Consider the following 12,372-nt stretch of genomic DNA (forward strand, 5'->3'; position numbering starts at 1 on the left):
ATACGCTCTCATTCCTAAGAGAAGAAAGTGCATGCCCTACAACTGCCCATTTCTGATAGCCAGGAAACCAAAGCCCCTCATTTCTGGGAGCCCCAAAGGCCATTCTGACAGCTTCATGAGAGTGATCGAAGAAGCACTTGCTGAGTCTGGGGTTTGAATGCTCAGTGCAATGTCAGGAACAAGCAAAGCCAGCCCCTTACAACCTGGTCTGAGTCTAGAAGGAAAATCACGGCCTCTGCCAGATACTCACTGCATTGGCTGGGAAGGCTCGGATCATCACTGCATTGAACCCTTTGTACAAGGATGTGACTCCTTCATCTCGGATCAGCTCTCTCAGCACATCTTTGAAACCATTGGGGTATTTTCCAGGAGGTGCTACAAGGCAGAACCCAATTTTTAGGGCTTTAGGTAAGCTTCCTTATCTAACCATGGAAACCTACATTAGACAACCTAATAGTTGAAAGTCTACCTGAAGGGTCAGGGCAAGTACCAGAGAGAGGACACTTTGCAGGTCACCTAGAACTAGTTCATGGATAACAGTTCACCTTAGGACAAAGGCACAAATGTTACAATGTTACTAGTACCGAGGAAGTAGGAAAGAGGGAAATAGATTCAGTCTTCTTATCACATGGGAAACGAATCGTAGATTTGACTTCTTATCTGACTTTGGGTTTAGGCTGATATAAAAACAAATTTAGGGTTCCTTGGATACAAATGACAGGGTTCCTGGAATACAAGTGACTGTGAGGGAGAAAAGTGGTCAAACAAACACTGGGAACTGCCATGGAAAGTATGTATCCTCAGGGTTTTAAGAGCTCTGTACACCATGGGTAGCCAGTGCTAAAACCTCCTCCGTCTACATCCGTGACACTCACCAGTCTGGAAGCGAGACTTGAGCACATCTGGGGGGATTGCCACAGCCCAGTTGAAGATCCCTGCAAAGCCTCCAGCCACCAGAATCCGAGGTACACTCAGATCACTGACACTGCAGAACACCCAACCACAGCCCCAGTAAGACAAAGGCTGTAAGAGTATCATTCATCCCTTCTGTTGCAGACAGAGTTACTGAAAGGAAGAAAGTGGCTGGTGGGAGAAGGTGCAAGGACAAGGCTCCCGTGACATGGCAGCCGCCACTCCTTAGAGAGGTTTCATGCAACTATTCAGTGATTTTTTTTTTTTTGGTGGTGGTACTAGGGCTTAAACTCAGGGTCTAACACTAGCTAGGCAGGGGCTCTACCACGTGAGCCACTTTACCAGCCCTCAAGCACCTATTTCAAATACTCCACTGGTTGAGGCACAGAGTAACAGAGGTACTAGCTGACCTCAGCAACAGCAAGGGGAAAGTGTACATGGAACCAGGAATAAGTTTTACTTCTACATTCAGACCCACCCATAGGAGAGGACAACCCACCTATGAGCAGGGCAATTGGCTTCTATGTTCTAATCTTCTCACCTCTTTCCCTCTGGAGTGAGGACATTTTTCAGCCATTCATATGTCATGAAATACATCCCACTGGCTGGAACATCTGTTAGTAGCAAGAAAGAGGTGAATTAAAGTCTATAAAAATCCCCACAAATTTCTTATACTTAGAAGAGCCAAGCTTGGCACTGGACCATTTAAAGATTCCTGCGAAGTTCCTCAGTAGCCACATTCTATTTGCAATCATCACTTTGCAGCTATCAGATGCTGTTCTGGGTGAAGTACTGGTATGAGTGACTGTAAACACATGTGACAGCATTTCCTCTTTATAAAGTTCCCTGTAGGTGGTCAACCCTTACATGCTCACTCCGCAGTTATGACTATAGCTAGTATATCCAGCCTTCCTCCAAGATGCCCTCAGAGTCCCACAGTTGTGGGACTGTCTCTGCCTCTCCTACTGCCACCCCAGCAAAACCTGCCCCTTGAAACTAAGGAGAACTCAATGGTAGAACACTGCCTAACATATGTATGCCCTGGTTTCATCCCCAAACACATGAAAGAAAAGATTCCCCACCATCCCTAAAGATTCTCCCCATTCATCCCTCCAGTCATGACTTCTCTCTAGTAGTCACTCCCATCCAACTATCACTGTCATGATTTCCACTCCTAAAGACACTCAGGAAGAATAGAAGGTCCCTTCATATCTGTGTCCATATTGGCTGGAGTGAGATTGCCTAAAACCAGAATACATACACAATCCTGGTCTTGTCAGAGCTATGACATGTGGCAACACTAATCTGGCAATTCAGGCAAGACACTCTGTCAGGTGACCTCAAGTGGAAGGCCTCAAAGGTTACCTCGCATGAGGGTAAGCACAGTCCCTTTGTAGATGCCTCGGATCCCAAACTCCTGATACAGTTTTTTTGCACAGTCCAAGGTACCAGTGTACTTGGTTTCTCCTGAAGAAGCCTGGATCTGGGAGGGATGGAAGGTCATCAAGTCATAAATAGCAACACTGAATCAATAGATCCAGCAGGTTATAGAAGACCATGAAGTGAGCAAAGAAGTGGTCTTTTTTCTTTTTTGTGGTACTGGGGTTTGAATTCAGGGCCTAGTGCTTGTGAAGCAGGCACTCTACCACTTGAGCCATGCCTCCAGCAGGAAGTAGTCATTATACATTAAGCCAATCAATGACTTCACTATCAAATCAGTATTTGGAATGTACAATATTGGGAAAGTCACTATGAAATAAGACTGGGTGACACTACCACAAAATATACACATACTGACTAGAAATAAAATCAACAAAAAGTTGAAAAACAAGGAAACGTAACAAATATTAAGTGCTTCTAGTAAAGTTATTTGGAAAGTCTAGAAGAAACAAACACTTTAGTCATTTACTTACTCCTTCTACAAATACCCACTGAATACTAATGCCATTTCAAACCTAGCAAGTCATGAGGGTTGGTTAAGAAAAGGTGACCAGAAAATTGTATTCAGGGTTTCTGAGTATCTAGACAAAGGTCCTGTATAGAGTCGAGGAGAGGTCCCCACCCCAGACCAGAGGGTCCAGTGCCTAAAAACAAAGAGCTTAAGGTAGGATCCCAGGAAAGATCTGAAAGAAAGACAACCCTATACAAGATTCACAGCAAGTACAGAACCAAGAATAATCACAGAGGGTTATCAACCAAAAAGTGATGAATACTGGAGAGTTCAGTTTTACAGGCCAGGTGTGATGGCGCATGCTTGTAATATCAGCACGTGGGAGGCTGAAGCAGGAGGATGGACTGTTCAAAGTCAGCCTGGACTACATAGCAAGACCTTATATAAAAAAAAAAACAAACAGAAAAGAAAGAGTTCAGTTTAAAATTTTCAGAGAAACACAAACACGTAAGCCAAATCATTTTTTTTACATACCATGATTAACCAGATGGAAAAGAATGCTATTCAAAATAGCAATAGGATATAAGTGCATAAAACAATGGCTTTGCATAAATGAAACTCAAAAACATCTTTGAGGAACATAGAAGAGGTGAATAAAGAGTGTCATGTGCACCCTTGTCCACTACTGCCACTTCTTTCTTCTGCCACTCCTAGTGCTGCCTATATGCTTGTGCAGGGCACACTTGGTACCTCCTTTGAGAAGCAGCAGCTGAGGAGACTCTGGTGCTTTGAAAAGCCCAAGGAAGAAGTGAACACTAAGAACAACATTCACATTAGTTTCAAAATGGTGAGGCAGGATGGTTCTCTGGTGCAGTTTAAGAGGAACATACCACTTTAGTAAAATAATGAAAGCCTATTGTGAAAGACAAGGTTTGTCAAGGAGGCAAATCAGATTCCAATTTGATAGGCAGCCAGTCTGTTTTATTAAGACACACCTACACAGTTGGAAATGGAGGAGGAATATACAATTGATGTGTTTAACACACAGGTAGGTGTCTACTGAAAAGGGAACCAATAACTTTACTCCAGAACTCTGTTCTTAAGACCAAGAGTTGGGGGCAATATAAATAATGTACAATATACATCTAATAGGAATTGTCACTACGATCACCCCCGGAATAATGAATATATCCTAATAAAAAAGACCAAGAGTACATTGTCAATTAGAAAACCACAATTTGGTTCCACCATCCTGATTATTTTCTCTATTCTTTGATTTTTCTCCTTCTCTGTTCCTTTATTATACATAAAATAAATGTGCATATATATATATAAGCATATTGCATTTTTTTTTTTTGCGGTCCTGGGGCTTGAACTCAGGGCCTTCACTTTAAGCCACTCTGCCAGCCTTATTTTTTGTGAAGGGTTTTTCAAGATAGAGTCTTTTGCCCAGGCTGGCTTTGAACCGCAATTCTCTTGATCTCTGTCTCCTGAGCAGCTAGGATTACAGGTGTGAGCCACCGGCGCCAGCTTCCCTTCAAGTCTTGTTGCTTAACTTTTTTTCTTTTGGATGGTACCAGGGATAGAACCCAGGGCCTTGTGCATGGTAGGCAAACACTGAACCACTGAGCTACATCCCTAGCCCTAAATAAACTTCTTGCTGAGGGAGGAAAGAAAGGAGGGAGGGAGGCAGGAGGAGAGAGAGAGAGATAAAGATAGAGAGAGAAAGAGAGAGCGAGAGAATCTAATTCTGGTTGGAAAATGTTTTCAATTGGAAAGACATCAATTTTTCTAATAAATTTAAGATAATATCAATTAAAGTATCCATGACTCTTTCTGTATAACTTCCCCAAATGATCCAAGGTGAACTGGCATGTTTGAGGGCAGCAGAAAGATCTATGTGACCAAGGGATGTAGGAGCTGAATCACAGTAATCTGGAGTCTTGGAAGATTGGGCATAGGAATACATATTGATAGACTCCTCTCACTGTCTGTGCAGTACAGACTGCAAGCAGGGAAACAAGGTGGCCATCAGAATAATTTGAAATAGGGGGTGGGGGCAGGGGGAAGAAATGACCCAAGCCTTGTATGCACATATGAATAATAAAATTTAAAAAAAATTAAAAAGAATAATTTGAAATAGGATAAATAGAATAATTTGAAGCAATACAAACTCAATGGAGGTGAAAAGGGAGAAAACTGGCCATGGTGGCCTGTGCCTGCAGTCCCAGTTACACAGGAGGCCAAAGCAAGACAATCATTTGAGTTCAGGAGTTTGAGACCAGCCTGGGGAACAAAAAAAAAAGAGGAGGAGAAAGAGGAATGGGAGGGAGAGGAGGAAGAGAGGAAGGGGAGAAGGAGGAGGAAAAGGAAGAAGTGAGAGATTTGAGTTATGTTAAAAGCCAGCTTAACTGTTCAACAGATGGAATTTATACATTGAAAGACAGGACTCTAGACGGACTCATGGATTTTAGGCCTGAATAACTAGGACAGTATCATCACCACCTGAGCTGGGGAAGGCTATAGATGGAGGAGAGATTGAAGAAGTTTGACAGATCAGTTTTGTACATAGTGACTAGGAGCCACCCAAGTAGAAATGCTGGATAAACCAATCTGGAGTTTAGGAAAAGTGTGGGTTGGAGATAAAAGTCTGAGGTCATCAACATATGTCATGAGACAAGACAAAAAAAAAAATCAAGGAAATTAGTGTAACAGGATTAAGTCTTCATACGGATATTGAAAAATGGAGAATAAAATGAATCAACAAAGAAGACAGAATGAAAAGCCAAAGGAAAATGAGGAGGTGGGCCTTAAGTGTAGATACACTTCACAGAAGTTGCATGGAATGATTGTTTAGCCTATTGATGGATCAAGAAAGATGATGACCAGCCAGGCATCGGTGGCTCATGCTTATAAACCTAGCTACTCAGAAGGCAGAGATCAGGAGGATCTAGGTTCGAAGCCAGCATGGACAAATAGTTCAAAAGACCCAGTCTCAAAGATACCCATCACAAAAAAGGGATGGTGGAATGGTTCAAGGTGTAGGCCCTGAGTTCAAACCCCAGTACTGCAAAAAAAAAAAAAAAAAGGTGAGACCAAGAATCGATAATGGGACTGAGGCATAAAATTCACTGGTGACCTTCACAAAAGCACTTCTGTTTGAGTTGTAAAGCAAAAACCAGACCAGACTGGATTTAATAATTCAAGAAGAACTAGAGACAGTGAGTAGAAAAAGCAAAAACCAAAAAATAATGTTTCAAAGAGTTTTGATATAAGCAGGAGCAATTAGTGAAGCACAGAAATTGACAAGGGAAAAAAGAGTAGAGAGAGGTATTTACATATATATACACATATATATATGTGTATATATATGTATGTATGTTTGGTTTTTTTGGGGTTTTTTGGAGTACTGGGGTTTGAATTCAGGCATTCACCCTGAGTATGGACAGGTAAATATCTGACTTAGGAACAGAAAATTCTGACTCAGGAAAAAGCAAAAAGGAAAAAAACATAAGGGAAAAGAACGATGGAAAAGGCTTACCAAACACAAACATTCCCTAGGATAAAATCAATATGCAGACTTATGTTTCTGGGTAGATGGAGTAGATGTACTTTTCCATATTACTCCTGCTTAAATATAACAACAACAACAAAAAACTCTGGACATTATTTTTAAAACAAACATAAATGGACTAAAAGTTTGAGAAAAGAAAGCAGAACAGCTATTAGGGATCTTGGGACTTAAGGAATCATGTGGTGAGTTCTCAGGGTCCTCTTTATGTCTCTTACAAGAGGCACAGACCAAAAAGAAAACTCAAAAGCTACTGTGCTGACTCACACCTGTAATTCCAGAACTCCGGAGGCTGAAACATAAAGACCACAAGTTCCAGGTCAGCCTGCACTATAGTGAGTTTGAAGACAACCTGAGCTACATAGTGAGTTCAGGGCCAGTCTGGGCTACGTAATGAGACTCTGTCTCAAAAAAAAAGAAGAGAAAGAAAAAGAAAAGTCAGGCACCAGCCATGGTAGTGTACATGCGTAACCCCAGCTACTCAAGAGGCAGAAGAATCTTGAGTTTGAGGCCAGCCTAGGTGACTATCTCAAAAACAAAAGGGCTGGGTTGTAGCTCAAAGTGGTAGTATTTGCATATCAGGCTAGAGGCCCTGGGTTCAATCCCCAAAACTGCAAAAAAAAAAAAAAAAAAAAAAAATCTTTTGGATACTAGACAATCTACTCCAGCAAAACATCCCAACTCAACCAGCCTAGGAGCTTAGACTTCTACCTTCATAAGGTTGGAATGAAGCACCCAATATGCTTGGAGTCAGTGGGGGTGGAATCAGTAAAGGCCAATTAGGGAAGCAGGACTTACCAGCACTCTCTCACACATTGGTATCAGTGGAGACAATGGAACTCCCACACTTACCCAGCAGTAAAATGGTTTCCAGCAGTAAAACCTACACCCTTAGGTTTCAATAGAGTCCACATGAAGAACCTAGACCTCTACCTCCACCTAACACTAATGAGGCCACATTGTTAACTTTCCTGCTGGGGAGATGTAAGAGAAAGAGAGGGAAAATAGGAAGTTTAAATAAGATTCAGAGTCTCAAAGTAACATGCAAATATCCAAGTTTCCATTGAAAAATCACCTGTCATACTCAAAACCAGGACTATCTTAAACTGAACTGAAAAAAAAGATAAGCAAAAAATGTCAACTAAAATGTCAGAGATGTTAGAATTGTCTAACAAAGATTTTAAATCAGTCATGATAAAAATTCTTCAAAGTCAGGCTAATTCCTATAATCCTAGCTACTTGGGAGACAGATCTCATGAGGATCATGGTTCAAAGCCAGCAGTGGGCATAGTTCATGAGACTCTATCTTGAAAAAAATCCATCACAAAAAAGGGCTGGTGGAGAGGCTCAAGGTGTAGGCCCTGAGTTCAAACCCAAGTGCCAAAAAAAAAAAAGTCCTTCCATGAGGCTGGAACTGGTGGCTCACACCTATAATCCTAGCTAGTTGGGAGACTGAGATCAGAAGGATCACAGGTCAAGGCCAGTTCAAGCAAATAGTTCATGAGACCCCCATCTCCAAAATAACCAGAGCAAAATGGACTGGAGGTGTGGCTCAAGCAGCAGAGTATCTACTTTGCAAGTGTGAAGTCTTGAGTTTAAACCCCACCCACCCCCCAAAAAACAATAACCCTTCAATAATGAACATGCTCAAAACAGATGAAAAATAGAAAGCCACAGCAAAAAAAGTAGATTCAGCAGAGAAAAAGAATTATATAAGGAAAACCAAATAGAAACTTTATTTTTATTTCACTTTTGTGGTCCTAGATATGAAACCCAGGGCCTCATGCATACTAAGCAGGTGCTCCACCACTTGCATCATATCCCTAATCCTTTTGTTTGTATTTTTTTTTGTGGTACTGGGACTTGAACTCAGGACCTTCACCTTGAGCCACTCCACTAGCACTTTTTGTGATAGGTATTTTCAAGACAGGGTCTCACAAACTATTTGCCTGGCCTGGCTTTGAACCGCGATCCTCCTGATCTCTGCCTCCAGAGTAGCTAGCACTACAGGCATGAGACACCAGCACCTGCTATATTTTGTTTTTCAGACAGCATCTCACCACTACCTTTGCCCAGGCTGACCTCCAACTCATAATCATCCTGCCTCCACCTCATGAGTAGCTGGCATTATAGGTATGCCCCACCATGCCTAGTTTCCCAAGTAGAAATTTTAGAACTGAATAATACAACTGAAATAAAAGGTTTAATGGATAGCTCACACAGCAGTAGTGTAGAAGAAAGGGACTTGTGAACAAAAGATAGAAAAATGGAAATTAGTTAATCCAAATAACAGAGAGGAAATAGACTAAAAGGAAATGAACAGGACCTCACAGATCTGCGGGACTATAACAAAAAAAAATGTAACATTATCTATTCTCAGAGTTTCAAAAGTAGAGGAAAAAGAGGGTAGGACAAAAAAGAGGGTAGGACTCAAATAATTGCTGTAAACTTCCCGAATTTGCCAAAACATAAACCTACAGATTTAAGAAGTTAACAGCAAACAAAATAAACCTAAAGAAGCTATGCCAAGCCAGGTGCCAGTGGCTCACACCTATAATCCTAGCTACGCAGAAGGCAGTGATCAGGAGGACCTCAGTTTGAAGCCAGCCTGGGCAAATAGTTCGAGAGACCTATCTTAGAAGTACACAACACAAAAAATGGCTGGTGGAGTGGCTGATTTAGCAGGCATGAAGCCCTGAGTTCAAACCCAGTACTGCCCCAAAAAAAGTCTATGCCAAGACACATCATAATTTAACTTGTGAAAACTAAAGAAAAAGAAAAAAATCTTACATGTAATTAGAAAAAACAAGTCTTGACTGGTGGAGTGGTTCAACTGGTAAGAGTGCCTGCCTAGTACTTGTGAGACCCCAAGTTCAAACCCCAGTGCTGCCAAAAAAAAAAGTCTTTCCTACAGGAGAAAAACAATTTGAATGACAGTAGAAACCAAGGAGGGCAGCAGAAATTTGCACAGTACTTTTCAAGTGCTAAAGAAGAAAAGCATTGTCAATCCAGAATCCTATACCCAGTGAAAATATCCTTCAGGAAATCAGTCAGTTGCAGATAATGGAAAACTATGAGTAATTGTCATCAGCAGATCTACTCCAAAAGAATAGCTAAAGGAAGTTCTCTAAACAAAAAGGAAACAATAAAAGAAAGAACCCTGAAATATGAAAGACTAAGGAAGAACAGACTGGGCTGAGGTGTGGCTCAAATGGTAGAGCACCTGCCTAGCAAAGAGCATAGCCTTGAGTTCAAACCCCAGTACTATCCCCCCACCAAAGAACTTCATAAACAAAAATATAGAATATGGGACATTATATAATGATAAAAGGGCCAATCCACCAAGAAGACATAGCAATCCTAAATGTGTACAAACCAAACAAAAAAGCTGAAAACTGTATGAAACAAAATTGATTGGACTGAAGGAGAAACAAAAACACGGATTATTAGAGTTGGAGATATCAAATCCCTTTATTAACAATTGGTAACTAAGCAGAAAATCAATAATAGAGAAGAACTCAACCCCACCAGCAACCAACAGTACCTAACTGTCATTTATAGAACATGCCATCAAATTTCAGCAAAACACACATTTTCCAATGTCCATGGAATATATACTGATATACAGCACATCCATAAAACAAACTGCAACAAATTTTAAAGAATTCAGATCATATAGTTTAAATGACCACAATAGAATCAAAATTGAAATTTCTAAACACTTGGAAAGTAAGCAACATTCTTTTAAATAATCTATGATTCAATGAAAAAGACTGAAAGGAAATAAAAAACATTGAACTGGCAGAAAATGAAAATACATCAAAATTTGTGGAATACAATTAAAGCAGTGCTGAGAGGAAAATGTATAGCACTGATTGCATATACCAGAAAAGAGGAAAACCTTCAAACCAATAATTTAAACTCAAAATCCTAGAAGAAAACCAAAATAATCCAAAACAAACAGAAGGATGGAAAATTTTAAAAGACAAGAGCAAAGCAAATAAAACTTAAAACATAAACAATGAAGAAAAATCAATAAAGAGCTGTTTCTTTGTGAAGATCAATAAAACCGCAAACCTCTGGTGAAATTGACAAGGAAAGAGAGAAGTCACTTGTGATCAATACCAGGAATAAAACAGGAGATATGGCCATCACAGCCCCTGCAGACATCAAGAAGATAATAAGGTTATATTGCAAACAATTTTACACACACAAATTTAACAACTAAGATGAAAAAACAAAAACAAATCAACTGCTACAACTCACTCATTTGAAATAACTCATTTGAATTGTCCTATAATAATTAACAAAATTAACTGTGTACTATAAAAACCCCTCCCAAGGTTGGGTATTGTGGCACACATCTATATATGTATGAGGATAGGGGTCTGAGGCTTGCCCAGAGGAAAAACATGAAACTCTATCTGGAAAATAACTAAAGAAAAAAAAAGGGCTGGGAGCATCAGTAGAATACCTGACTAGCAAGCAAAAGATAGTAAGTTCAAAAAATCCCAGTACCAGCTGGGTGCTGGTGGCTCAAAACATAATCCTAGCTACTCAGGAGGCAGATCAGGAGGATCACTGTTCAAAGCCAATCCAGGCAAATAGTTTTTGAGACCCTATCTCAAGAAAACCCACCACAAAAAAGGGCTGGTGGGCTGGGCACCAATGGCTCAAGCCTGTAATCCTAGCTATTCAGGAGGTAGAGATCAGGAGGATTGTGGTTCAAAGCCAGCCTGTGCAAACAGTTTGCAAGACTCTATCTTGAAAAAAACCCTTCACAAATAAGGGCTGGTGGAGTTTCAAGGTGTAGGCTCTGAGTTCAAGCTCCAGTACCACACACACACACACACACACACACACACACACACACACACACACAAAAACCAAAGGGCTGGTGTCATGGCTCAAGGTGTAGGCCCTGAGTCCAAGCCCCGGTACCATAAAAAGAAAAAAATGACAATATCATTTGTGCTACAAATTTGCAAGGCAGAGGTGGAGAGACAGAAACACTTTGGTAAATATAAGAAAACATGTATATGACTTATATGCTGAAAACTAAATGCTGGTGAAAGAACTCAAAGTTCTAAATAAAAGAGAGGCATATCCATGGGTATGCCTCAAAACAATAAAGTAACTCAAATCCATGGGTAACTCAATCCATGGGTAACTCAAAACAATAAAGGTGTTGATTCTGCCCAAATTGATGTATAAACTTAAATAATTTCTATCAAAATGTCAATAAGATCTTTCAAAATCTCTAAATTGTCATAAAATTTATATGGAAAGTTAAAGGAATTAAAATAGCAGAACAATTTAAAAAAACAAAATTAGCTGGGCATGGTAGTGCACATCTGTAATCCCAGCTACTGGAGAGACAGAGGTAGGAGATCTGAATTCATGGCCAGCCTGGGCAAAGTTAGTGAGACCCTATCTCAAAAACAAAAATAAGGGACCAGGCGGCCTGGCAGATAATGCAGCTATGGCTAAAATCAAGGCTCAGACCATTCCCCTCAAGAAGGAGGAGCTGCTGAAATGGCTGGGTGACCTGAAGGTGGAACTGTCGCAGTTGCATATCTCCAAAGTGACAGGCAGCTCTCCAAGATGCAAATTGTCCAAAAATCCATTGCCCAGGTTCTCACTGCCATTAATCAGATTCATAAAGAAAACCTCAGGAAATTCTAAACCTCAGTGCAAGAGGTACAGGCCCCTGGATCTGTGGCCCAAGAAGACAGGAACTCTGTGCTACCAGCTCAACAAGCACAAGGAACAAGCACGAGGAGAAAGTGAAGACCAAAAAGCAGCGCCTGTAACTTCTGTGTCAGTATGTGGTCAAGGCCTGATCCCTACCACTACAATGAAACATGAAACTGTCAAAATAAATAAATAAATAAGCAGGGTGCTGGTGACTCACACCTGTAATTCTAGCTATTTGGGAGGCTGAGATAGGGAGGATCACAGTTCAAGGCAAGCCTGGGAAAACAGTTCAGAAATCCCA

General features: G+C 40.7%; 1 protein-coding gene and 1 pseudogene across 1 annotated transcript in view; one reads left to right on the top strand and one right to left on the bottom strand.

The window, feature by feature from the left end:
- Slc25a20 (solute carrier family 25 member 20) overlaps positions 1-12,372 on the bottom strand; it is a 34,203-nt gene that overhangs the window by 1,117 nt on the left and 20,714 nt on the right. The window contains exons 5-8 of the mRNA XM_020172306.2: positions 2,278-2,395; positions 1,454-1,526; positions 876-985; positions 251-375 (exon numbers count right to left, since the gene is read on the bottom strand). Of these exons, the coding sequence (XP_020027895.1) occupies positions 251-375; positions 876-985; positions 1,454-1,526; positions 2,278-2,395 (426 nt within the window). The remainder of the gene's footprint in view (positions 1-250; positions 376-875; positions 986-1,453; positions 1,527-2,277; positions 2,396-12,372) is intronic.
- LOC109691988 (large ribosomal subunit protein uL29-like) lies at positions 11,857-12,217 on the top strand (annotated as a pseudogene).

This window comes from Castor canadensis, chromosome 17 (assembly GCF_047511655.1).
Source record: "Castor canadensis chromosome 17, mCasCan1.hap1v2, whole genome shotgun sequence".
Classification (NCBI taxonomy): Eukaryota; Metazoa; Chordata; class Mammalia; order Rodentia; family Castoridae; genus Castor; species Castor canadensis.